Below are 26,837 nucleotides of genomic sequence, written 5' to 3' on the forward strand. Positions count from 1 at the left end.
CCCAGGTCTGTCACTAAAATTGGTGCACTCCATTAAAAAACTGTGGGGAATGCCCACAGTCTGCTAGCCTTCCACTGCAGTCCTGTTCGGGGCAAGGGCACACTGTACACAGGCAGAGAAGACCTGAGAAGCCCAATGGGATGAAATACCCAAATCTGATTCAAAGCCACATGCCCTTCAGGTATATGCTCCCCTCCAAGCTCTCACAGAGATCCATAGGTAAGATGGATAATAATGTTTGATATCCTCTAACAAATCACCAACTGACCACTAAGCTAAGCAGTCATGGGAGTAACCCTTAAAAAGAAAAGTAAATAATAATACAAAAAAACAAGCAGAGCTCAGCTGACCAGTGATGGAGAACTAGCTGCACCCTTTACTCCACACCCTCTCAACATGAAGCAACCAGAGAGGTTGCCACCCCCTTTTCCCTAGCAGCAGCTAGGGTCTCCATCTGTAGAGGGGGGAATGAGACAGGGACCATGGGCTTAGACAGAGTAGGGTGAGGGCCTCCTGCAAAAACAAAGCAAGATAACCCATTGTGAGATTTGTTTTGGCCTGCTGGGGGGCCCAGCTTATTTTTCTGACTTTACCCAGGTGCTACTTTTTTTCCTCCAGCCCTAAACAAATGATTTGCAACCTGGGCAATGTAGCAGGCAAGCCCAAAACAACATAGCAAAAACAAGGATTCCATCTTGAAAATGAGATTGCGTTTTAAAACCCAATTAGTTAAAAAGTAACTTTCTTAACAAATAGACAATAACTCAGCCTACCTTGGGAAGCAAAGCAGGCAGTCTTAAGTGATATGCTCCCATACCAGGAAGCTGCTATCCCCGGAGGAAATCAGAGCAGTAGAACTCTTGTAAATAACCAGGAAGACTAATAAGAAATTTAATGTCTCTTCAAAGATAAACATTTTGGGACCACTTAGCAGGTGTACATCTCTAGCCCTTTGTCTCTCAACTGCCTATAAAACCCCTAGACCACACACCACCCTGGGACTCTCTTGTCCCCTCCTGGCCTGAGCCAGGAGCTCTGTTCTCTCGCTTTCTCTGTAAATAAAAGCTTCTCACTTACTCTCCTGAAAAAAACAAGCAGAGATAATGGCAGCTGTACATACAAGAGACCTGGATTCTCAACTTGAATGAAAGCAAATTACTAAAAGCAAACCAAAACAAACAAACAAAAAATAATACGCAACCTCAGGGAAATAGACTTGATAAGTTAAGATTAATACTGTTGTCCCCAGACAACGACAACCACCACCAGCAACAAAAAAAACTAAACAAATATAGTTTTTAAAAAATCAACAGAGAAAGTAAAACTAAAATATTTGCACACTAAAAACACTTGTTTAACATAAAACTAGGCAGAAAGGAGGAGCAGAGAAACAAAAATAACATGAGAAATGTAGAAAAAATAATAATAAAATGGTACATGTAAATATAATCCTCTCAATAATTACGATAAAGGTGAATGAACTAAACTTTACTCCAGTCAAAAAGCAGAGATTGTCAGACCAGGTAAAAAAGCAAGATTCAACTATAAGCTACCTACCAGAGGCATGTTTTAGATTCAAAGTCATAAATACCTTATAAGAAAAATAATGAAAAAAGACAGTATACAAAAGCTGTAATGATGGCTATAATAACATCAGGCAAAACATTAAGAAAAGAAATACTCCTAGGGACAAAGAAGGACATTTTATGGTAATTAGAAATGTAAATACAATTTTAAATGCATATATATCTAACAACAGAGCCCTAAAACATATAAAACAAAAACTGACATAACTGAGATTTCAATATCCCACCCTTAATAACTGACAGAACACCCAGAGGAAAGGATATAGAAGATCTGAACAACACTATTAACAAAAATGACTTAATGTTCAAGAATACTCCACCCAAGAACAGTAGAATATACAGATTTTAAGCATATATGGAACATAGAGAAGAAATAATAAACTCCAGGACAAACAATGAGCTAAGCTATAAAAAAGTCATAATGAATATTAAAGGATTTAAGTGATTTAAGTAATGTTCTCTGACCAGGATGGAATTAAATAAAAAATCAGTAACAAGAAGAAATTTGGAAATTACCCATATATCCATATTGGGAAATAAAATAACACAATGTTAAAACTGTGATGATCGTAAGATTTTACCCTACTTGCAAGCTAACAAGTTAACCTGCCACAGATTTATGGATGCTGGAAGAACACATGAAATTCCAAGGACACAGATACAGGACAGATTTTTTTTTTTTTCCTCACAGCAACAGCAGTAACCAGAGTAACCCTTTTGTGGGGGGCCAGTTCCCAAACCATAATTCACACATTACAATACAAAGAGGGCCAGGAGTCACATGCATATGTACAATGGGAGAGGAGACCTGAGATTAGGAACCATGAATCTTTTATAATGGCAGCAGGCACATCTGCCCAGTGCTGAGGAGGAAGAGAATATCTCCATCTTGGCCAGCTGTTCATGATACAAACATCCTTTAATAGATAGGCCAGAACAAAGGAGGTCAGTTCTTCTGCTCAGAGAATGTGCAGAAATGTAAGAGTTCCATGGAGAAGTGCTTCTCAAGACAAATTTCTTTAACAATGGATCAAAGAAATTAGAAATGAAACTAGACATTTTTTAAAGTCTAATGAAAATGAAAACACATGTCATAATTTATGGAATGCAACTAAAGCACTATATAGGGTACAGTTCATAGATTTAAACACCTATATTAGAAAAGGAAAAAAGATTATAATAAAGACTCAAAAAGAAAAACCTCTCAACAAAATATGAATATAATGGAAATTTCCTCAACCTAATAAAGGACATTTAAAAAAAACCTACAGCTAACATCATACTTAATAGTGTAGAACTAAGTGATTTCCCTCTAAGATCAGAAACAAGGCAGGAGTGTCTGTGCTTACCACTTTTATTCAACACTGTACTGATTTTAGCCAGTACAAAAATCAAGAAAAAAATAATAAAACATTTACATTGAATAAGAGAAAGTAAATATTGTCTTTAGTCTCAGATGACATGATCCTATATGTAAAATATCCTAAATATTTTACAATAAACCAGAACTGATACATTAATTTAAATCACAGGATATAAGAACAGGCAATATACAAGATACAAGAATACATAAAACTCAATTAAATTTCTGTATATTAGCAATGAACAAGCCAAATATGAAATTAAGACAATTCCAATCACAGCAGCAGCAAAAAGAGTAAAATACTTATGAATAAACTTAACAAAGTGTAAGGCCTGAAAACAGACTTCTTAAATATGACAACAAAACCATAATTATCATGGAAAATATTAAATAAATTGGGCTTCACCAAAATTTAAGACTTCTGATTTTAAAAAACAATATTCAAATGAACAGACAAACTATACTGGGAGGAAATATTTGCAAATTATATGTCTGATACAGGAGCTGTATCCAAAACAAAAAACATAACTCAGTATAAGCTAAATATCTCCATTTAAATACTGGCAAAAGATTTGAATAAGCATTTCACCAAGAGGCTTTATGAATGGCTAATAAGCACATGAAAGCATGCTCAGTATCATTGGTCATTAGAGAAATGCAAATAAAAATCATTTTGACATATAACTACACACACACTAGCATGGCTATAATCAGAACTGATAATATCATGTGTTGGCAGAGATACAGAGCAACTGCGAACCTCACATATTGCTGGTAGATATGACACAGCCACATGGCAATTTCCTCTTAAGGTAAACTTACTGTGACCCAGCAATTTTGCTCTTGGTAACTACCCAAAAGCATGAAAATATATGCCCACACAAAGACTTGTGTAGGAATGTTCATAAGAGCATTATTCATTAACAGCCCAAACTGGACATTTCCTGACTTTTCCATACTAACAAATCTCTTTCTCTCTAAAGTGACCTCCCTCCCAGATGTACTATTGTCAAGGTCCATCATTATCACAGTCACTTGACACAATGTTCATAAATTGGCCATTAACAAACAAATGGCACCCAAAAATGGACTAACAGTTACCAAAGGGAAAGAGACTGGGGAGGATGGGTGGGAAGGGAGGGATAAGGGGGAAAGGGGGCATTATGATTAGCATATATAATGTAGCAGGGGAGGGGCACGGGGAAGGCTGTACAACACAGAGGAGACAAGTAGTGACTCTACAGCATCTTACTATGCTGATGGACAGTGACTGTAATGGGGTATGTGGTGGGGACTTGATAATGGGGGGAATCTAGTAACCACAATGTTGCTCATGTAATTGTAGATTAATAGTACCAAAGTAAAAAAATAAAAAATAAAAAATAAAAAAAAACAAATGGCAAGTGCATAAACCAAATATGGTGTATCCATAAATCAAATACTATTCAATAATAAAAATGACTGGACTAGGGATACATGCTACAAGGATGAAACTCATAAACATTTTACTCAGTAAACAAAGCCAGGCATAAAAAAGATAATGATGGAATCCATGCATATGAAACATCTAGAAAAGGCAAATGTATGGAGACAGAAAGCAAGTCAGTGATTGCCTGCTGCTAATAGTGGAAGTGGAGATGAGCTATAAATGGGCACAAGGGACCAACTGTTGGGGGTGATGGAAATGCTCCAAAACTGGACCATGGGGATGGCTGCTCCACTCCACAATTTGTTAAATGTGATTGAATTGGACACTCACAGTTTGGTTCTCACTGGCAATTAAATTGTCCAAGTAACTGCCAAAATGTGCACTTACTTGTGCTATCCTAAAGAAATTAAGCATACTTTCTTGCTCTTTTTTATGAAAACTGAATAAGGAATGTATGTAGAGGAAAGGTCAATCTCAAAGTTTCTTTCCTGCGTACCTGTGATTTGTTTCCTTCCTGTTACTGCCCTACTGACAGCTCTAGCACAGAAGTACATGGATCCCTAGGGAGCAGATGGATATACAAGCAATGATGAACTCTGGCATCAATGTTTCCTCTCACTAGGAAACCTGTGAGTCTCACAAACAACCGGGAGAGGGCATTATCAATGATTTCCCACACATAGCTTCTGTCAACTCTCACTTCTTACATTTTTCAAAGGATTCTCACTTCCTAGCCCGGACAGGATCAAGGAGAGGGCCCAAAAGCAGTTACTACAATACACTGATGCCATGCTTTGGCCCTCGGGGGCTTGTCAGCCAATAACAGTATCTGGTAACATATAAACACACCATAATTCATGAACACATACTCACCAAAAGAAATGTCCGGATTGTTCTTATTTTGTTAAGTTCAAGAAGCAATTTTTGTGCCTTCTCATGGTTGCTACAATATTCATCATAGATACGAAACTTGTCTTTCTGCAAATTCAAGGAAGAATAAATTAGAGCCATTTTATTAGCCATATTGAAACACTACCCTGTGTGATGTTTATGGAAGAATTTTTATTAAGAATTTACTATGGTTCAAGAGCTATACTGTGCATATATAAAACTACATTTTATTTATTTAATTTCCCTGATCTATGAAGAAAAGCCTAGGAAAAGAGAGAGACTTATATTAATTATAGTCCAATATGATGTATGCAATAATAGGCAAATGCACCAAGCGGTAGCAAATCACAGAGAAAAGAGTGCTTAGCATGGCTGGGAGGATTCAGATACAGCTTTAAGAAGGAAACAGTATCTGACCAAGGTCCAGAGAAATGAATCCATGGTTCCCAGGCAGAGAGAAGAAAGTATTTTAGGTAGAAGGAAAAACTTGTGCCAGATCATTGAAAAATAGAGAAAAAAAGTACCCTGCAGTTCACATGCACCAGTCTGGGCAGTTGTAATTAAGAGGGACTCTGACAAACAAGAAAATTCAACAAGTTACTAAGATAATGGTGAACCACTACAAACGAGAGGTCATTTCAGAGAGAAAATGTTGTTAAGTATATAAAAGTAAGGAAATGGTAGCTACGTTCAAACACTCTAAAGGAATTACAACTCTATGTAGTTCCAAAACACAAAATTAGGATCACTAGGTGGAAAGGGCATAGGCAGATGTGGGATTGATATAAAACTTTTCTAACAATTTGCAATGTCACTGAAAGTGATTTAAGTTAAAAAAAAAAAAACAAGGGCCCTTCATTTTTGCTATAGGAAGAATACTTTTTGAAAAGGAGTAATTTCATCATCATAATCTCTAAGCTCCCTTTTGCCTATAAGACTTTCTCCATGTGGCTATGATCGATATCTATCAAAGCAATACCAATAAAAGAGGAAGACAGAAAATATACTGATCAAATTATTAGAAGTGTATCCTCTGAAATTTCAAAGCCACGCATTTAGAAAGAAACACTGAGTGCTACTTCATATAGCCAGTAGAAAATGTACTAAGTTACTTATTTCAAAAAATGGTATGAACCAAAATAAAACAAACTTCAGAAATTGTTTAACTAAATTCATAGATGACAGATTCACAGTGTGTTACTGAGGAAATGGATGTCAGGGTGCAAGATTTCCATGTGCAGCCCTGGACTTAGATAGCAACTGGTCCAGCTGGCAGAAGATTTTAATTCTTTCCTGAATGGGAAAAGTCTGGATTAAGGGGACACAAATATGTGTGGCTTCCAGTGGTGCCCAAGGAAAGCACAGCTTGATCTTCCTGCACCCAAGGAGGCTCTCTCTTTAATATAATTATCTTTATGAAATATATACCAATTATAAAAATAATGTATACAGAGTGTTCACTGCTACAGAAATACAGATCTAGGAACAACATAGAATTACCTTCACAAGAACTAACTAGAAATAAAAAATAAAAGTTGATTTCTCTAATAAAATACTTACATATTTTTAAATAAACATTAATTGTACAGCATTTTGATAAACAGATTCAAATTGGTTTCTGAAAATTAGCATCAGTGCAATGGTATAAACAGCAGCACTATTTTTCTGTTTTTTAGTAGGACTATCCTCTAGTTCTGAAAATGATATTCACTATACTATACAGGTGGATTTTAACTTTGCAAATGTTTTGCATAAATAATTTCAGCTACAGTGTGCATAAAAAAATGAAGATGATCACACAAGCACAACGCATAATTTGAAACAACTTGAGCACTGACTTATTTTGCTGACCTTCCTCAGTACAATCTTTTGAGAAACTGTCTTTAAGAAAAATTCAGAAGCAGGCGTCTATGTACCTAAACTGACTGGATTTGTTTGCCTCCAGTTGGTCACAAGTCGGTTAACAAGGGAACATTCTGACTAATAAAAGGCTCATAGCACCATTATAAGAGTAAGGATTTTCTGCCTCAAAAGAGAAATGCTCTAATGTTTGAGAGAAACATAAAAATCCATTCATTATGAACACCCTGAATATTCATTAGAATTCAAAGCTACAGAGGATGCGAAGAACTAACTGGTTAGGAAAAAGAAAAGGCTGTTTCTCCCTGAATGAAATGGATGATGTGGGGCTCTCTCCCCTTTTCTGGCTCTAAGTGGAATATTTCACTGGCCTTAAAAGACCCCAAACTTCTGGTGTCAGATTGTACTGCTAATGCTGAATTCCCACACACTACTATGCCAAAAACCTTAACCTTCAAATTCAGGGGAGAGAGCTTTAAAATAAACAGAAATGTGTCCTACAAAATGAAGAAAGCAGGTCCCCACTTCTTGTTGAGCATTAGGTTCTGGATGTAAGCATTCTTCCACGACTTTTAAAAATTCTCTATGTACTGCAAGGATATCTTCAATGTTTGAGAACAGCATCTGTAAATAAATGTAAGTGCAACAGTGAAGCAAGTTTAAAAGGTCCATGCGAGCATTCTCCCTCCAAGCTGAAAACCTCAGCAGATAGCTCTCCTTCCCACCCGCCTGGCTAGCAGAGTACCACTTTGTCTGAACATTCTCTCCACTCCCACACAACTCTGTGAACTGAAAACCTAGTCCTGGCTCTTAGGAAAAGTCCAAGTAAATAAATTCAAGCATGGTAACCCCACTTCATTAACAATCCTAGGCTGCAGGTAAAACAATGTGGGCAGATTTGCTGGAGGCTTCTAGGGGAAGTATTTCTTTGCTCCTAAGGGCACCCTGGAATGGACAACCCTCTTCCCCTTTGGAAAGGGGCTGTGTCCAGAAGTGGAGCAGGTACAGGGTCGTTTTGCAGCTGAGGGAGGGGCCAGCCCAGGGGCAAAGCTGATAAACTGGAGGATGAAGTAAAGAGCTAGAGAGAACCTGCCGTATTACTGACCTCCTGAGCCTTCTGTCCTATCTGGAGCTCCTAACGGAGAGCCAAACAATCTCCAAATCAGTTTGAGAGATAGGTGTCTTTTCCTTGCAACCAAAAGCACACAAACTAAAATACTCCCATGGTAAGGAGATTTTGAAAGTTAGTATTTAACTTATGGGGAAATAGAGGTTTTCTTGGAATTTTATTTTCAGTAAAGCAAAATTCTCAGAATTTTTTTACTTTCAGTAAAGTAAAACAAGTTAGCATCATAAATATCAGTGATGATTTATACAACTTGAATGAATAATAGTGACTTACAGCACAATTAATTTTCATTTACTTTCCCATTTTTTCAAAGCTCTTCACAATTTTCCTTCCCTACAGTTTAAAAGGAAATGCTTATACATTTGCCTCTCAGTTGAAGGAATTATGTGGATTTTCCTTCCTGCACCAGTGGACCATCCAAACTGTTTGTTTTTTGGTGACCAGAGACTGGAAGTGCCACTTGCCCACACCCTGCACACTGAGCCACCTCTAACTCAGCTCCCTCCTTCTCAAAGACACTAAGGTTCTGCTCTTGGGTTGATTTTTCTTCCTTATTTCAAACTTTCCCAAGGCCTTGGCAAAAAAATTTCTCTGTCTTTATTCCATCTTCAGAACCCCCATTTCTTTTCCCTAGCCCTAGTTTCCCTTTTTCTGATTCCACACAAGTGTCTGGCACAGAACCTATACTGGAGCTGAACATAAATTGAAGAGCTGTCAAATTACATCCCACAGATAACATTTTATCTAAGGGTTACTTGTGCCTGGGTCAAGGGCCAATTGCACCTCCTCACCTTCACTGTTTCCTCTGTTACATTTTTGTCAACTTTTGATGCTGCACACTGGTTCATCCGGTGTAGGAATGCCTGCATGAAACAAGAAAAGATGAAGGCAACATTAGGTTAATAAAATAATTGGGTATTCGGATCAGAATTTAAGTTTTTCCAAGAAACCAAAGTTTAACATCCAATAACTGAGTGTAATAGTTTTGTTGTAAAAAGTGAAAACCTTGCGCATTGCTGCTCCTAAGTGGAAATTATATTTCCTTTCTAGTTTGAGAGCCGGGCAAACAGTATATATGAATTAAATTTATCCACCAGGATCTCAAAGCTCTGTGATAAAAAAGTCAAATGTTTCCCAAGCCTCTAACTCTTGTGAAACACAAAATATCAAAACCTAATGAAACATGGAATTTCTAATTTAAAAAACAAAAGGGCCACTAAAATTCTAAAGTGACCCCTTTAGAGCTGAGAGAGATGGAGAGAGGGAGAAGAAGGGAGACTCTTCAAAAAGGAATGGAAGGATTCCCTTCCCCTCTTACCTACTTCCCCAAGTTTTATTAAGCCAGAATTTCTATGTGCAGAATTTGCTCTCCAGAGCCCTACGGTAGGCAAATAAGTTCATTAGTATTTCAAAGATCTGGGCTCTTCTTGATGGCCACTAAGCTTTGACCCATGACTAAATAAGCTATTATTTTTACAAAGAAAAAGAAAATTAGAAAGAGTTATTTGTACTGGGCCTTAAAAGAGGTTAGAAAGTGAAGAAGAGTCTTTACATCCAGCAAATTTGGTTTGCGTCCTCAAGGCATCATCCTTAACTACCTAGTGAGAAGGTGAGATAACATCTTCCTTTGTCTGTCTTCAGAACTGCAGCCACTAGCTAAGAAGTCAGGGTGTGACTGACTGCACAGCCCACTGGGGACCCGGGGACACAGGGGCTCGAGGGACCCTCTGGATACAGCATCAAACAAATAGAAGTCAAAGTAAGAATCCCATTTCTGACATGCTCTATTTACAAAGATTTAAGAGACTAACAAAATACAGGATGGTCCATGATGTTCCAAAATTAGCACCCTCAAGACACTGCTAGGAAGAGTATATAAAATGGCACATTTCTGAGGACAACTTGACAATATATCTTAAATTATTACATGGGCATTCCCTTGCACCCAGCAATTCTAGGTATCTATCCTAAGAAAACATTCAGACAATGGGTTTCAGCACACTGATTACAAAAGTGCAAACACTGGAAACAATCTACATGCCCATCAATATGGGAATCATTTAATATATTATGACACATGCAAATTATAGAATACTATGCCAAAGTATAATCATAAATGAAATGTGATGAAAATTATATATACATATGTGTGTATACAACAGATGTCTATAAAATATTGTTTGGTGAAAAAGTTTACTAAGCAGCTGTGGATAAAGTGAAGGTTCCTGTGGCCAGGATTCTCACCTGGCCCTGGTCGGCTGGCTCACTACACACGTGGGGCAGTATGTTGCTACTGACTCTATAAAAGAGCCTTGCCCAGTGCTCTGGGCAACATGGTGGCATGGCTGCAGCAGAGCGGAGACAAGAGTGGAGTGGTGGCAGTGCTGAGGACAGAAACTGAGACGGCTGCGGAGACAGAGAGGCCCAGAGGCAGAGACCGGCTTGCTGCATGCAGACTCCCTCTGAGTGGATGGGATTCTAGTGACTGACCTGCCACTGTGGGAATAAAGTTGGGTATAAACCCTTTCATTCCAAGAACGTTCTACTGTCATTTCTTTGGTCACATTGAATCCATAGTGAACTTGCCCAGGGCTGAAACCCATTGGCAACACAGCAGCACACTTGGTATGTCATACATATATGTACACAAACATATGCATATTACAGGTAAGTATACGTGTGGGTAATGTCAGTGTGCATTCATACTAAGAAAAAAATATGTAGCATATACCAAAATGCAAACAGTTACCTCCAGGTGGTAGAAAGGTGACTTTTGTTATACTTCGTTATTTTCAGAGTACTTGGCTGTGAGCATGTTGTAACTTTCGTAAAAATAAAAACAAAACCATTTAAAATCAACAAAACAAAGGAGCCACAAAATCTCGTTCCTAACATTAGCTCTGGCACCATCTTTATTCCTCATTCAATCAGTTCATTTCAGATTCCATAACTACAAAGCTACATCAGTACTAATTGCCTCAACTGAAAGAAATAATACAGCTGAAGCAAGTAAATTGAATAAAAAAGCATTGAATGTCACTTTAATCTTTTTATTTGAAAACATGTGCTACAATTTTTTGAACTATCTGAAATTAGGTATAATGGGCAATGGAAAGATTATGAATTTTCTTTGTCCATTTTAATTAGTGTTAGTCTAATTTTTTACTTTAGTTTTTCTTGAATATTTTTCCATACACTCATTCCAAAAATGCTCCTTAGGCCTTTCCATTTAACCTTAAAATAACAGGTGATTTAATTGACTACTTTACATTTCATATTGACCACATAGTAAACAGATAACCTCTCGTGCAAGAGAAGCTTAAACCTCACCTCTATGTGTACAAACCTTTTCTCCATAAACTGTACTCAGTCACATTCTGAAACCAATAAATTAAGGTAGGAGGTATGTCTTGCCAATGCATTTCAGCCCCAGGCAATTCACTATGGACTCAACGTGACCAAAGAAAGTGACAGCAAAACGTTCTTGGGGTGAATTATACCCAACTTTATTTCCAGGTGGCAAGTCAGTCACTAGAATCCCATTCACTCAGACAGTCCGCATGCAGCAAGCCAGTCTCTGCCTCTGGGCCTCTCTGCCCACACAGCCGTCCCACACAGCTGTCCTCTGGGCCTCTGGCCTTGGCGCTGCCACCACTCCAGCCTCTGCTCCACTCGCATGCAGCCTTGCAGCCCCACACCCATGTTACGCACAGAGCACTGGGCAGAGCTCTTTATATAGAGTCAACAGCCATGTACTGCCCACAGGTGTGCAGTGAGCTAGTCAACCAGGGCCAGGTGAGAATCCTGGCCACAGGAACTGTCATTTTATCCACAAGGTAGTAAAAATAAATCAAAATATGAATTAGAAGGGAACATACAAACTAATAAAGTAAATAAATCTTTATCTGACCTTTTATCTTCTTATACTCAGTGACAATATAGAATTATTTTGCTTAGTGTATGAAAAAGAAACTGGAACTTGTTAGCATTTCTGACCAAACACTTATTTTTCTTAAGAGCCTCATTTTCTGTAACAGTGAAAGTGGATTTTTAATAGTTTGCTGAAAGTGCAAAATCGCCCATTTTTTATTTGACATTTTTGATAAATGTATGTCTTCCTTCTTGAAGATAAAGAATGTATTTTCAGAATCACCCTTTAACAACCAGCATCTAAAGATTCTTTCAGACTTTGGTCACTGGGGTATTTAATCTTTCTCATATCAACTAAGGCAGCACTAATACCTTCATCACAAAAATACCTGAGTAGTTTAATACACTGTTTTTATCTCTGCATTCATTCATTCTCACTGGTTCAAAATTTCACTTGACTTAGATCACCTTCATTTTGCTATAAATGGATTGAAAATTGAAAGGAAAGGAGCAACACACAGCAGCATTTCATCCGGAGAATTCCGCTTTATTAGGGAAAGGTGCTGGGTTATATAGGAAGGGGCATGAGCTGATTGAGGTGTCACTTCTACGGGGGCTGGTGGCTATTGGCTAGGTGCTGGGATTAGGGGGGCGAGGGGTGATTGGGCTTCAGGTGGCGCCGGCGGAAACCGAGGACCCAGAAGAGAAGCAGGAAGTTCGCCATCTTATGAGTGGGGGCCCTTCAAAAATAACTACTGGAGACTAGCTTTTTATGCCATTGGCTCTCAAACTTTGTATTTTGTCTAAGACTTGGAGAGTTTCTTCCAAAAGCAGATTCCCCAGCAGGACTGATATGGCAGATTGGTTTAGGATCCAGAAATCTGCATTTTGAGCAACTTCCGCTGGTGATTCTGATGCAATGATTCAGAGACCATATTTTGATTAAGAATCCTGTATGTGTATTTTTCCAAAGACTGAAGAAAACAGACTTTGAGAAAAATGTGAGTAGGTCTCAATGGGAAAAACAGGTTCACTTATTTCACCATGACTTTCAACTCCGTGTCCCACTCCCTCAGTGTACAGTACTCTCACCACTTGGGGTTTGATGTCCCCCTAGAAGACCCTCCCCCCAACAGTGAAAATCACAATCTGGCCTGTGTAAACAGGTCATAATAATCTGAGGGCTAGTGAGATGCAGAGACAGGTGAGCTGGACAAGAGAGACTAAGTCACATTTGGAGAAGTGAGACTCGCAGGACCCCTTCAGCTTGCACGTCTGTTAGCAGGAAACTCAGTTTGCCAGCATTCCTCCAGCAAGGACTTTGCATAATATAGTCCTAGATATTACTGTGGTCCCAGATGGCTTTTTTCCCAAAGAGCAGAAAGCTTCACCTTCTCTTCAACTGGCTCCATGTTCTCTTATCACATATTTGATAAAATGTTATGTGTCATAGATTAATTAGTTTCAGAAAGCTAAAGATGTCACAAATTTGCTACCAAGAAATCAAAAGAAGGAAGAAAACTGATTCAGATATAATGGGGAAGACAAGTAGTGATTCTATAGAATCTTACTACGCTGATGGACAGTGACTTTAATGGGGTATGTGGTGGGGACTTGATGATGGGGGATTCTAGTAACCACAATGTTGCTCATGTAACTATAGATTAATGATACCAAAAAAAAAAAAAAAAGATATAATGGGGAGATGATGGCAATTCCCTCCAGTCCATCTGGTCCACTGACAGCTCAAAATAAAGCCAAGTCCACACTGAGTTTTATTCTCAGAAAGCACTTGCTTATTTTATAATTTAAATGTACTAAATTACGTTTCTCAAGTCATTTTTGACCCTACTGTTCTCATTAATCAGGAACACACAGTAAATCATTCTCAAAAGTTGTACAGATTTTAACAGTTTGTTCCTTTTAATTGTAGATAACCTGACACCAGAATTTCGTATCATATAGGCACTGAAACTTATTACTCCTATAAACATTCTCCATTTAGAATGATCTTAGCAGAAAGCTGACACCTTAAGAATATGGCTATTTAGTATGACTGGAGATGGGTAAATTTTATATATAAAGGTGAAAAGGGGACAATTTAAGAAGGGCTTCACTTTTGAGGGGAAATGTATACTCACTTCATGAAAATAAATAGAAAAAAATAATATGGGTAAATATTTTCCTTTTACCTCCTGGAGTTAAAAGAGTATTATAAGATCAAAATTCTTTGGAAGGGAAGTGTTTTGATTTGTCTTCCTGAGAAAAAAATGAAATCCTAACAAATAAAAGGCCTTATCATTTGAGTTTGCCTTCAACACCTGGTTGATAGTGTTGCCATTTTATTGGAATGGAGCTGTCTGACTGAGGAGTAGGTTTTGGGTTGGGAGAATCAGAGTTTGTTCTGGCCATGTTGAGCATGAGATCTCTATTGGACACCAATGTAAACATCAGCTGAGGTTCTGAGGAAGGTTGAAGGTGAAGATAGTACTGAGTGTAACACTCGCATGGAGATGTAACTCAGGGAAAGTACACACAGAGAGAAGAGTCAACTAGCCCCAGTTTATTGGAAAGAGTATGTGGATGAAGGAAAAAGCCACAGAACAATGTTGGGGGTACTCCAACACTTAGATGTCAAGCAGAAGAGGAGAAACCAAAGAAGACATTAAGGTAAGAGCAAAACCAGGAGAGTGCGGTGTCACAAAAGCCAGCGTAAGAGAGGGTTTCAAGAAAAGAGGGAGTGGTCAGCGGCTTTAAGGGCGCTGAGAATTCAGGGAAGGTGCAAACAGACACATGACTTGACAATGCAGGCTCAGTCACTGGTGATCTGGACCACAGCAGTCCCAAAGGAATGGGAAGAGGGGGAAATGGGGGATAGGGAAGTGGAGCCAGTAACCATAGAAAAGTTAAAACATTTAAAAATTTATGCTGGGAAAGGGGGCAAATATAAAAAGATGGATTTGGATCAAGGGTTTATTTTTAGGTTAGAAAATACAAGCTTGATGGACAGTGACTGTAAAGGGCTTTGTGGGGGGGACCTGGTACAGGGGAGAGCCTAGTAAACCTAATGTAATTGTAGATTAATGATAACAAAAAAAAAGAAAGAAAAGGGGGATTACTCCATGATAGGATAAAACTAACTATAAATCAACGATTAATGCATGCTTTAAATATCCTTAATTTTGATCATTTAAAGGGTGTCAGATGACCAGCTGTGGAAATACATTTTTCTGATAATATTAGTTTCTCTTAAAAAAAAAAAAAAAGCAGTTCCTGTGTGGTGATCTCCAATAAGTTCTTCACAATGGTATAAAGAGCATATCAAAGTGTGGGCAAAGGGTTTGTTTGTGTTTATACAGAGGATCAAAGCCTAATTTAGCTACTCAGAAAATAAATTAAGATACGATATGAAGAAGAACTTCCAACATCAACATTCTCTGGAAGAGTCATTCCAGAAGATGAACATCAAAAAACTTCAACAAAGATCCTGGCGCTGTTGCAGTTGTAGCTGCATTCATCCCACCGGTTCCTGGACTTGCCATTGGAATGAAGAAGGAGATATCTAAGCTGGCCTGTGCATAAAGTAAAACAACAAATTCGACTGGATCTATACTGTCGGGACTCAACCAAGAATTAGGAGAAGTGCAAGTTGCAGCACTCCAAAATCTTGCGACTACAGACTATCTACTGTTAAAAGAATATATGGGATGTGAACAGTTCCAAGGAATGTGTTGTTTCAATTCGTCTGATTTTTCTCAAACTATTCAAATTCAGTTAGACAATATCCATCATATCATTGGTAAATTTTCACAAATGCTTAGGGTGCCTAACTGGTTTTCTTGGTTTCACTGGAGATGGATGGTAATTGTAGGTCTGCTTTGGTCATGTAGCTGTATTCATATTATGTTAATGTGTGTACACAATTTAATTAGTAGTTTAAAACCTATACATGTTTATGTTACTCTACAAGAAGATATGTCAAAGAAATAATCAATCTTCCCATGTTTTCTTCCGCCTGCTACTTCTATAGCTTTTTTTCTTCCTTCCTAATTACAAACCTTAAGTAGAATTCGTGCCTCATATCGAAATTAACGAGTATCATAATTCTTCCAAGTAGTAAAGATACCTCAAGACAAATGCTGGGCATAGAAGCTACAGGACATAAATATGCAAAGAAGTAAAAAGCTAACCTTTTCAAACAATAAGGCTTCCCTCTCACTTACCAACTTCACATTTCCCTGTATGGCCCCGGAAGATGACTGGTTAGCCAGAGACGGGTAAGATTCCTCAAGGGAGGAACAACCTAAGACAGGCACAGTCGCAGGGGGGCCATCAGGTGAGAAATTGGGGATCAACAGAGGTGAGGCTTAGAACCTCACCCCCCCTGTTTTGAGAGAAATCTTCTGCATCCGTGGATGTTTTGTTGCCCTTGTCTAGCTTGGATTAATACTTAGTCTATAGGCACACACCTGATCATCTACATTTGCCCTCTTATAACACTAAACTATGTTTTCTACCTTTATCTTGCATCTACCTACCACTTCAGCATTTTATTAAAAATAATAATAATAAGGGAGAAATGTGGGATTCCCATATAAATCAAGTATAAAAATCAAACGAATAATCATAATTGACCTGATTGTTTATAGTTCATGATGCATGATCAAAACCCAAAGTTTCTGTGATGACTGCCCTTGCACTGTTCACCATGTAAGAACTTATTCACTATGTAAGAACTTGTTCACCATGTAAAAACTTGTTCGTTAAGCTTCAAAAGATTGGAGACTGTTTGGAATTAGGCTTGGGGTTGATTAATGATTGTACATTGAGTCCCCTATACAGAATTTTATTGTTGTTAACAACCATTTGATCAATAAATATGAGAGATGCCCTCTCAAAAAAAAAAAAGAAAGAAAGAAAGAAAGAAAATACAAGCTCAATCTATCCTCAAAGTTCCATCTTATCATCTTATCTTCCCTTAATATAGTTTTGGTGAACTCTTCATAACTTCTCTGGTTCACCTGGACCTCACTCTTCCCTGAAGACCTCTTATTTTTTTGAGTAGGAACCCTTCCTTTAAGATGGAAAAAAGTGACATACACACATACTGTGGTGTTTATATCTGTAAATTTCAATTCACAGAAAAACTTACAGGAAATTCAATAATATTTACAGAAAAATTCAGTAATATTTATACCATGTGCCACGATTGTTCTTGGCAGTGGTTCTTAAATATTTCATTATCAGGACTCCTTTATACTCTTAAAAATCATGGAGAACCACAAAGAACTTTGATTTTTACATATTACATCTATCAACATTTAACATATTAGAAATTAAAAGATTTTAATACTTGTTATCCAATAAATCATATTTATTATTTATTTAAATTAATAATCATAAACCCATTACTTATTAACATATATAACATATTCTTATCAAAAATAGCTATCTTTTTCCAAAAAATTTCTGAAGTGTAGTACTGTTCTACATAATTGAAAATTTCTTTGATGTTTAGCTTAATATAAGATAGCTGGATTCTTATAGTTCAGTCTGTTGTGATGTAGTGTTTGAAAACAACACATTTACAATGATAGTTTGAAAAGGGAGAAATATGTCTGCTGCTATAACATTTGCAGAGAGTTGTGACTATTCTTTATTACAACACAAAAACTCAGTAAGGGATAGTTTCTTAAAGGTGTAGAATCTGAAGACATATCAGCGAACTTTCATACTCTGGTTCACTAAAATCCACTGACCTCTATTGCATGTGAAGGGACATTTATCCATGCTTAATTAAACTGTAAATTTTTTAACAGTCATTTACTGTTAAAAGTATATCACTGTCATCTATATACTGTTATATATACTGTTGAAAGATATAAAGTATGAGACTTATGCATATCTTCTAAATACTAACACACTTCATTATTCAATATAAAGAAGTCACAAGAAGTCACGTTAGTTAATATCACTATCCAACTCATTAGAAAATTCTTTAAGCATTAGGAAGCTGGCAAGCTCACAGTGATACATGATTTTTCCAAAACTCTAAATTCATTTCCAACTTTAAATTTATCATCAACAAATACTATATCAGTTGTTTTCCTGGAAGTGACAGACTCACTTCATTCTTTTTTTGAGAAAATATCTGCCAAAACCCAAAATGCCTAAAACAATAGCTTGTCTCTCAGTTATATCAAGTAAATATCATGTGCCATAGTAACTCAAACAATCACAAAAACCGTTTCCCTGGAGACAACCGAAATACCTGAGTATGCAGCAGCAGTACTTAGGTATACTGCCCATTTCATCACACAGAATATGATAAAAATATATGCTCAAGAGACAAGATTTAATAAAATTAGTAATTTTTACAGCTTTACGAAGACTATTTTTTTAAGTAAAACTGTCATCCCCCATTACCATCCCAATGAGTGGGTAACAGTAAAGTATATAGTGATTATTAGTACAGTTTGGTGCCATTGCTTTGATTCATATGAAAGCACCAGCAGTTTTACATACTGCTGCTCGTGCCTATCAATGCAAACAAAAGGTGGGATCATGGGGAAGACAGTGTAGCACAGAGAAGACAAGCAGTGACTGTGGCACCTTACTATACTGATGGACAGTGACTGCAATGGGGGATGTGGGGACTCAATAATATGGGTGAATGTAGTAACCACATTGTTTTTCATGTGAAACCTTCGTAAGAGTGTATATCAATGATACCTTAATAAAAAATTGTATATAAATAAACTATATAAAATTCTCAAAACCACAAGAAGCAGAAAATTAATGGAAGACAAAGACGAAAGTAAGGGTGGAAAACATAAAACAGTAAAAAGTATGGTAGCTACTAATACAGCTATATCAAGAAGCACATTAAATGTTAATGGTCTATTATCTGTGGAATATAAAAACAAAGCAAAACAGAAGAAACAAAACAGCAGTAGACTCACAGACACTGAGAAGTGACCAAGTTATCCAGGGGGAGGGGTTGGGGAGAGTTTGGGAGGAAGAGTGAGGGGTATAAGGGGGATAATAATTCACAATCACAATATAAGTTGGTCACAGGGATGGTAGTAGAGCATGGAGAATATAGTCAATGATTCTGTAACATCTTTCTACATTGATAGAGGGGGTGAGGATATAATAATATAAGTAACTGTTGAACCACTGTGTTGTACATTTGAAATCAATATAGGATTTTATGATACTTCAATAAAGAAAAACTCAATGGTCTAGATATACCAATTCAAAGAGACTGTCAGAGTGGATCAAAAAATAAGACCCAACAATATGCAGTCTAAAAGAAACCCACTTTAAATATAAAGACACATAGATTTAAAAGAAAGGGTATGGTGAAAAATACACCATGCTAATTCTAATCAAAACAAAGTGGGAGAAGCTATATTAATTTCTGACATAGCTGACTTCAAACCACAAAGAGTTATCAGAGATAAAGATGAGTATTACATAACTATAAATAGGCCATGTATCCAAAAGGATGTAACAACCCTTAATGTGTATGTATCTAAAACTTCTATCAAAAGGATAGAAAGTTCTATCAAAAATGGAAAGGTCCAGTAGGCATAAACTCAGTAAAGACATAGCTGAGATCAACAGCAACATCAACCAATGGGACATAATGGACACTGACAGCAGAACACACATTCTCCCCAAGCACTGACCAAAATAGAACATATTCTGGGAGTAAAACACATCTTAACAAGAGTAAAATAATAGATGTTATACAATGCTGCTCTCAGACCACAATGTAATTCATTAAACTAGAAATTAACAAACAGAAGACAGCTAGAAAACCCCCAAAATACACGGATATTAAACAACATACTTCTAAATAATATACGGGCCAAACAAGAAACCTCAATAGAAATATGAAAATATTTCGAAGAAAATGGAAATAACAACTTGCCAAAATTTGTGGGATGCAGCAAAAGCAATGCTTAGAAGGAAATTTATGGTGCAAAATGACACAAGTTATTTTGTGGATATCAACAAAAGGATTTTAAGTTTATATGGAGACATGGAAGACTCAGAATAGCTAACACAATATTAAAGAAGAACAAAGTCAGAAGAATGACACTACCTCACTTCAAGTCTTACTATAAAGCTACAGTAACCAAAACAGGGTGGTATTACAGAAAGAATAGACAAATAAATCAATGGAACATAACAGACAGCCCAAAAATACACTCATACAAATAGAGTCAACTGATCTTTGACAAAGGAGCAAAGACATACAATAGAGAGAGGACAGTCTGTTCACAAACAAACGGTGCTAAAACAACTGGACATCGCATGCAAAAAAGAAAAAAAAGAGATTAGACACAGACCTTACATCCCTCAAAAAAATTAGCTCAAAATGGATCACAGAACTAAACATAAAATGCAAAACTATGAAATGCCTAGAAGATCACAGAAGAAAATGTAGATGACTTTGTGTGTGGTGATTTTCAAAATTTATTTATTTTTCCTTTTTCAATTGAAGTATCATTGATATCAATTGTACACTGGATTCAAATAAACAGCATAGTGGTTTAACAGTTGCTCTTATTATTAAATCCTCACCCCCACTAGTGTGCTTACTATCTGTCAACAAAGAAAGATGTGTCAGAATCACTGACTATATTCTCCATGCTATACTACCATCCCCATGACGGTGATGACTTTTTTAGAAACAACACCAAAGTCATAATCCATGTAAGAAATAGTAAGTTGGACTTCATTAAAATTAAAGATTTCTTCTCTATGAAAGACAAGAGAACAAGACAATCCAAAGACTGGGAGAAAATATTTGCCAAAGACATATATGATAAACGATTATCCAAAATATGCAGAGAACTCTTAAAACTCAACAGTAAGAAAATGAACAACCAGATTAAATAATGGGCAAAAAAACTGGACACCTCACTAAAGAAAATATACAGATAGCAAATAAGCATATAAAAAGATGCTCAAATCTTATGTCCTTAGGCAATTGCAAATTAAACAGCAATGAGATGCCACTACACACCTATCAGAAATGACAAAATTCAAAATACTGACAACACCAAAGGCTGGCAAGGATCAAGGAAGGCAAAGGTTGAGAAATCCAGAAATCTCATTTCCTGTTGCTGGAATACAAAATAGAACAGCCACTTTGGAAGGTAATTTGGCATATTTTTACCATAAATATTCTTACTATACAATCCAGCAACCATGGTCCTTAGAAGTTACCCAAATGAGTTGAAAATTTATATCCATATCAAAACAGGTACCTGGATGTTTATAGCAGCTGTGTTCATATTTTCCAAAACTTGAAAGCAACCAAGATATCCTTCAGTAGGTGAATGGATAAACAAACTGTGGATCCAGACAACAGAATATTATTCAGTGCTGAAAAGAAATGAACATGATCTAGTCCCCCCACTCCTCTCCTATTTTGTCTCATCCCAGTTTCCCATTCTGGACCACTGCCCAACAACACCCTTCCTACATCTCCCCACACTTACTTCCACCTTGGCACCTTTTTAAAACCTCAAACACTCTTCATCCAGCTTTCATCTGCTGTCACTCAGTTCTCAGCTTAACTGCTACCCCTTCAGAAGTTCTCTCATGACCATTTTCCTGACATGCTCCTTTTCTCAACCCTGAAAGTGCCCACCCAACACATTATTCTGTTTTATTTAGCCCAGAACACCTCCCACACCTTCATGTCCCATTTTCTGTCTCTGTTGGTTTACTAGGCTCCCACATTGGGACTGAAGCTCCGTGAAGGCAGAGTCGGTCTGTTTTCCTCCCTGGAGTACCCTGGCATCCCCAACAATGCCTGGCACTTGATAAGCTCTCAATAAACTTTAGTGGAATGAGGGGAGAATTTTTTCTTGGCTAAATGGTTTTTTTGTCAGAAGACCACCAGACTGTTTAGTATTAATTTCCCTAATGTATTATCTTTCCAAATATTCACAGGCAACTTGACATATAAAGATACTACATAATCTTTGTCTTTTCCATCACCATATACCAGGGTTTTTCAACATGAGTACCATCGACATATGGAGCCAGATAAATCTTGGTTGTGAAAACTCTCCTGTACATGTAAGATGTTCAAAAGCTCCATGGCCTCTACCCACCAGATATCAGTGGCAATGCAACTGCCACCCAATTGTCACAACCAAAACATGTCTCCATATACCTACTCTACAGCTCCACAGTTAAGCAACACTGCCACATACAATCCCCCAAAATACCTACAGCAATGCCAAATAAATTCACAAATTTGAAGCTAAAAAGCTTTTGAATTATCAGCCTCTGTGAGCTACACTGCAAGTGATTTCCTATGTCTCACTGAGCTTTACCTAAGTCCCATATTTCTCTATTTCTCTCTGTCTCAATAATTGTGTTAGATTATGAGTAAGTCAAACACATTTTTATTAAAATTATAAATAGGGACAATTTATGCTTAAATTTCTTCTCAAATAATGAAGCAGTTTTTTTTTTTTGCCTCCCTTTGTCAGGTCTTTCCCATTCAGACAGAATGAACAACAATTATAAAATACTGTTGGTGCATGTCTGCTCTCTACCAGATTGTAAGTGCCTACAGAATATGGGAAGCATCTTTCTACCTTTGGAAGATATAAGTTTGTCTCTAGACTGCCGTGACAACATTCTATCCATACAGAACTCCAAAAACTTATAGAATAATAAATCATTTGTTAGTAGCTCAGCAGCAGTGATGACTCACCCTCATGGACATCCATTACTCTACACCATCAAAAAAATATGTCACAGCTGGATTATTCAGATAGATGCCTAATGCAATCACAGTAATACCTAAACAGCATGTCAGAATCCCAGTAAAAGCCCTTTGAATGTTGATATTACTCATGATTGAGAATCAAATGGATTTGTTGTATCACAATTGTTGGGGGCCTTTTAACATCCCCTCAATTTCCCACCAAAAGAGGTTTTGCTGTTTTTCAGTATAACTATTAATTCAAAGTGAATATCACTGTCATCTGAGAGCCTAGGTGAACATAATTTCTCATTATACCATCCAGACTTTTTAACTCCCAGGTTAAACTTTCCCAGGATTTAAGGATTTCTATATGACCTCTCTATGCCAAAAGACAGCATGACAGACTGTGTTCTTCAGAAGTTTTCAGGGGAAAGAATTAATCTTTGCGAGCATGTGATCAGTGCACTACTTACATACAAGAGACAAGATTTTTTTTTAACCTATATTCCATATGCTGTACTTTTCACCCCTGTGACTTTTTATTTTATAATTGGAAGTTTGTACCTCTTCATCCCCTTTACCTATTTCACCCATCCCCTTCCCTCTTGTAGCCACCAGCTTGTCCTTTGAATTTGTAAGTCCATTTTTTGTTTTTGTTTGTTCACTTGTATTGTATTTTAGATTCCACAAAAAATGGTATTATGCGGTATTTGTCTTTTTCTGTCTTATTTCACTTAGCACAATACCTTCTAACTCCATCCATGTTATCGCAAAGGGCAAATTTTCATTCTTTTTTACGGCTGAGTAATGTTCCTTTATATATGTACCTCCTCTTCTTTATCCATTTATCTATCTTTGGACACTTTGGTTGCTTCCATATCTTGGCTATTGTAAATAATGCTGCAAGAAGCATAGAGGTACATGTATCTTTTTAAATTAATGTTTTTGTTTTCTTCAGATAGAAGTAGAATTACTGGGTCATATGCTATTCCTATTTTTTATTTTTTGAAGAACTTCCATACTGTTTTTCATAGTGGCTGTACTAATTTATATTCCCACCAACAGTACACAAGGGTCCACTTTTTACTATATCCTCACCAACACTTGTTATCTCTTGCCTTTTTGATACTAACTATTCTGACTGATGTGAAGTGGTACCCTGCTGTGGTTTTGCTTTGCACTTCCCTGATGATTAGCTGAGCACCTTTTCATGTGAGAAGATGATTAATAATATTGTGGCTGGAAAGTCAATAGTGAAAATAGAAGATGAAAGAGAAATCAGAACCACTGTCAATGGATTACAGTAATGCATAAGATTATTAAAATGAAAAATGAAAATTAGGAAATTTATTGAGATGGTTACAATAAAATACTGCAGTTAATGCAAACTTTCCTAAAGTGGGTCTTTTGTTAATATTTAAAGTTTTTGTTAAGTTTTTGTTTAACTTTTTCTTATTCTTTTCACAGCTTTGATTTCTACCACCTCGTCTTGCATCTCAGCCTGTACAAATAGGTATGTTGTAGCCATCTTCCTTAGATATTTAACTTCCACTGACCTAAAGCAATGGGTTGGTCTAAAGTAAAAGTCAAAAGCAGCAGAGGTATTTTTAACATAAGAGTGTGGTTAAAACATTGATTCAGGTGCTACCATTTAAAGAAATAAAAATATTCACATTAAAGTCAGTAATTTTAATCTATCTTCAAACACTAGGAAAAAATAACACAGGGCCCACAGTCCTGAATGGTAGCAATAGGCTGGAGCAAAGGCATGTTTCATTTGCTACAGTCACTACTATTCCTTATTATCCCCTACACTAAAGCTAAATGTCATTATTTATTCTCACTCTAACGTTGTTATCTTCTTTACACAAAATCCATTTTACTCAGTTTTGTGACGTAGACATCTCTGTAGCCATTTCAATTTTCAGCACATAGTCTTGCAGTTCAGCCAAGGCCCTTTTGGCTCTTTCAAATTTTTAATACTGATCATTCCAGAATATGTTTTAAAGTGGCATCTGACCTTACAGCATGGAGTGAAAAAGTTCTCCCAAGATGAGAGACAGAAAGAAAACCTTAAATAAAATAACTGAGAAAATCGGCACCTATTTACTTAATGCCTAGTTTACCAAGGAATTCACAATTAGGTTAGGTGTTATTACTTAGAAGTGATGTTTTCTAGAGACAACTCTGGCAGCCATGTATACAACTAGTTTTCACAAAGACTGGAAAAACTATATGTCCTTTATTATAACTATTAATTTTTTTTAACATAGTGACTCTGGCAATAAACGCTTCTTGGCTTATACCTTCCAAGTATCATTTGATTCATGATGATCTTGTGCTTCTTGTATTGTTTTGGGTGATGGAATTCTCTTTCTGGAATGGTCAGGAATACACTAGCTTTTAGGGAAAAATCAACTAAAAAAAGTAAATAAGATTAAGTGTCCAATATTCACAGTTGTTTTTTGAAATCCCTCAAAATGAATATTCTGTGTTCCTTTCCCAAAACACCTAGAAACACCTACCCAGATACTTACACAGATGCAGGATGTCTCCAAGAGGTAGAATTCAGCCCTGTGGTAGCATTTTTGAAGCAAAAGGCTGTAAGTCTCAGTTTCACTGCTCATTAAATCAGGTTAATAATAGCAGTACCTACCGCACTGAGAGGTGAAAAGACTTCACACAGGTAATTTTTGTTAGCAGTTTGTACAGTTCTGGTGCATAATTAGGACCAAATAAATGTTAGCTGATATCTCTACTACCACTGCTACAAACACAACCATAGTTCTGTAACTTCTACTGTGGCTTTAATTATTAATAACACCAGAGAGACAGAAATAAAGGGTAAGGGCCCTGCCCTCCCCCTCTCTGCTCCTCTAGTAACAGAGGATTAGTCCAACTAACTCTAACTTTGGGAGAATTCCTTGATATGAAAACAAATAATTCAAGGCATTTGCAGGAGAAAAATCTACTATGTTTATTTTTTAAAAATACACACACACACACATGCTCACATACTCCATATTGTCATATTGTATGCGATCTTTTCTGCTGGGAATTCCAGGCTAGCTCCCAGTGTGGTGCCTGTCAATCCCTCTATTCACATTTTCTAATCATCCCAAAAATTTACAATTAACAGAAGAAAGTAAAAAAAAATTAATTCAGGTGGAAAAGACTGGAGCCTATCTCTATAATCCTGGAGAGGATTTAAAGCACAAGGTATTAATAAAATGAACAATGTATGGTGGCACATGGTCAAACAATAGCTTTTACATGATCTGGGTACAGACAAAAATCACACAGGTTGATGAAGTAAAATGACAGGCTCATCTGAGAGGACTTCTACAGAGTAGTCAGGAACAGAAAAAAAGACTAACATTCTGGAAGTTACCTTAGCCCTTCTGGATGCTACCAGCTCTTTACAGCACCAATAGAACCATTAAAGATAGCATATTGGGCAAGGTTGCAAAATTTAATTAAAATCTATTCATTTATATGTTACAAGTCATAGTATTTGTAAAAGAGCTTAAAGTCAGACAAAAATGATAAATTTTTCATTTTGTTCAGAACTATAACCAAAAAAAAAAAAAAAAAGATAAATCCCACAATTTTTGGTGGCATTTCAGATAGAAGAATGTTTCATGGTGTCAGCTCATGATATACATGGGATAAAATGGACTTCTAAACAGGAGTTCATAAGCTTACATGAACATACTTGCAAATTTTTTCCTTAATAAGATGTCCGCTAAATTGCCATATTTTTGATATTATACAAATATTTATTCAGACTTTCCAGTAGACTATTGTGTCTCCAATATAATACTTCATATTGTGCTGCTCAGGAATTTACATTGATATCAGATAACTTAAAAACACAGTACAATGAAAGAAAAAGGCTAAGCGGGAAGTAGAAAGTACATTATATAGATAATATTCTCAAGCACAAATTTTTCTCTGGCACAGGA

The 26,837-nt window shown here is 36.8% G+C and overlaps 1 protein-coding gene across 4 annotated transcripts in view; it reads right to left on the bottom strand.

The window, feature by feature from the left end:
• Positions 1 to 26,837, bottom strand: part of PREX2 (phosphatidylinositol-3,4,5-trisphosphate dependent Rac exchange factor 2) — a 304,312-nt gene that overhangs the window by 232,767 nt on the left and 44,708 nt on the right. For 3 of the 4 annotated variants that reach the window (XM_036886229.2, XM_036886230.2, XM_057498015.1), the window contains exons 2-4: positions 9,050 to 9,121; positions 7,631 to 7,753; positions 5,252 to 5,356 (exon numbers count right to left, since the gene is read on the bottom strand). In XM_036886229.2, the coding sequence (XP_036742124.2) occupies positions 5,252 to 5,356; positions 7,631 to 7,753; positions 9,050 to 9,121 (300 nt within the window). Of the gene's footprint in view, positions 1 to 5,251; positions 5,357 to 7,630; positions 7,754 to 9,049; positions 9,122 to 21,412; positions 21,544 to 26,837 lie in introns of those variants that run through there. The other variant, XM_057498014.1, reaches the window with a different exon arrangement.

The sequence above is a fragment of the Manis pentadactyla genome, chromosome 3 (genome assembly GCF_030020395.1).
Source record: "Manis pentadactyla isolate mManPen7 chromosome 3, mManPen7.hap1, whole genome shotgun sequence".
Lineage (NCBI taxonomy): Eukaryota > Metazoa > Chordata > Mammalia > Pholidota > Manidae > Manis > Manis pentadactyla.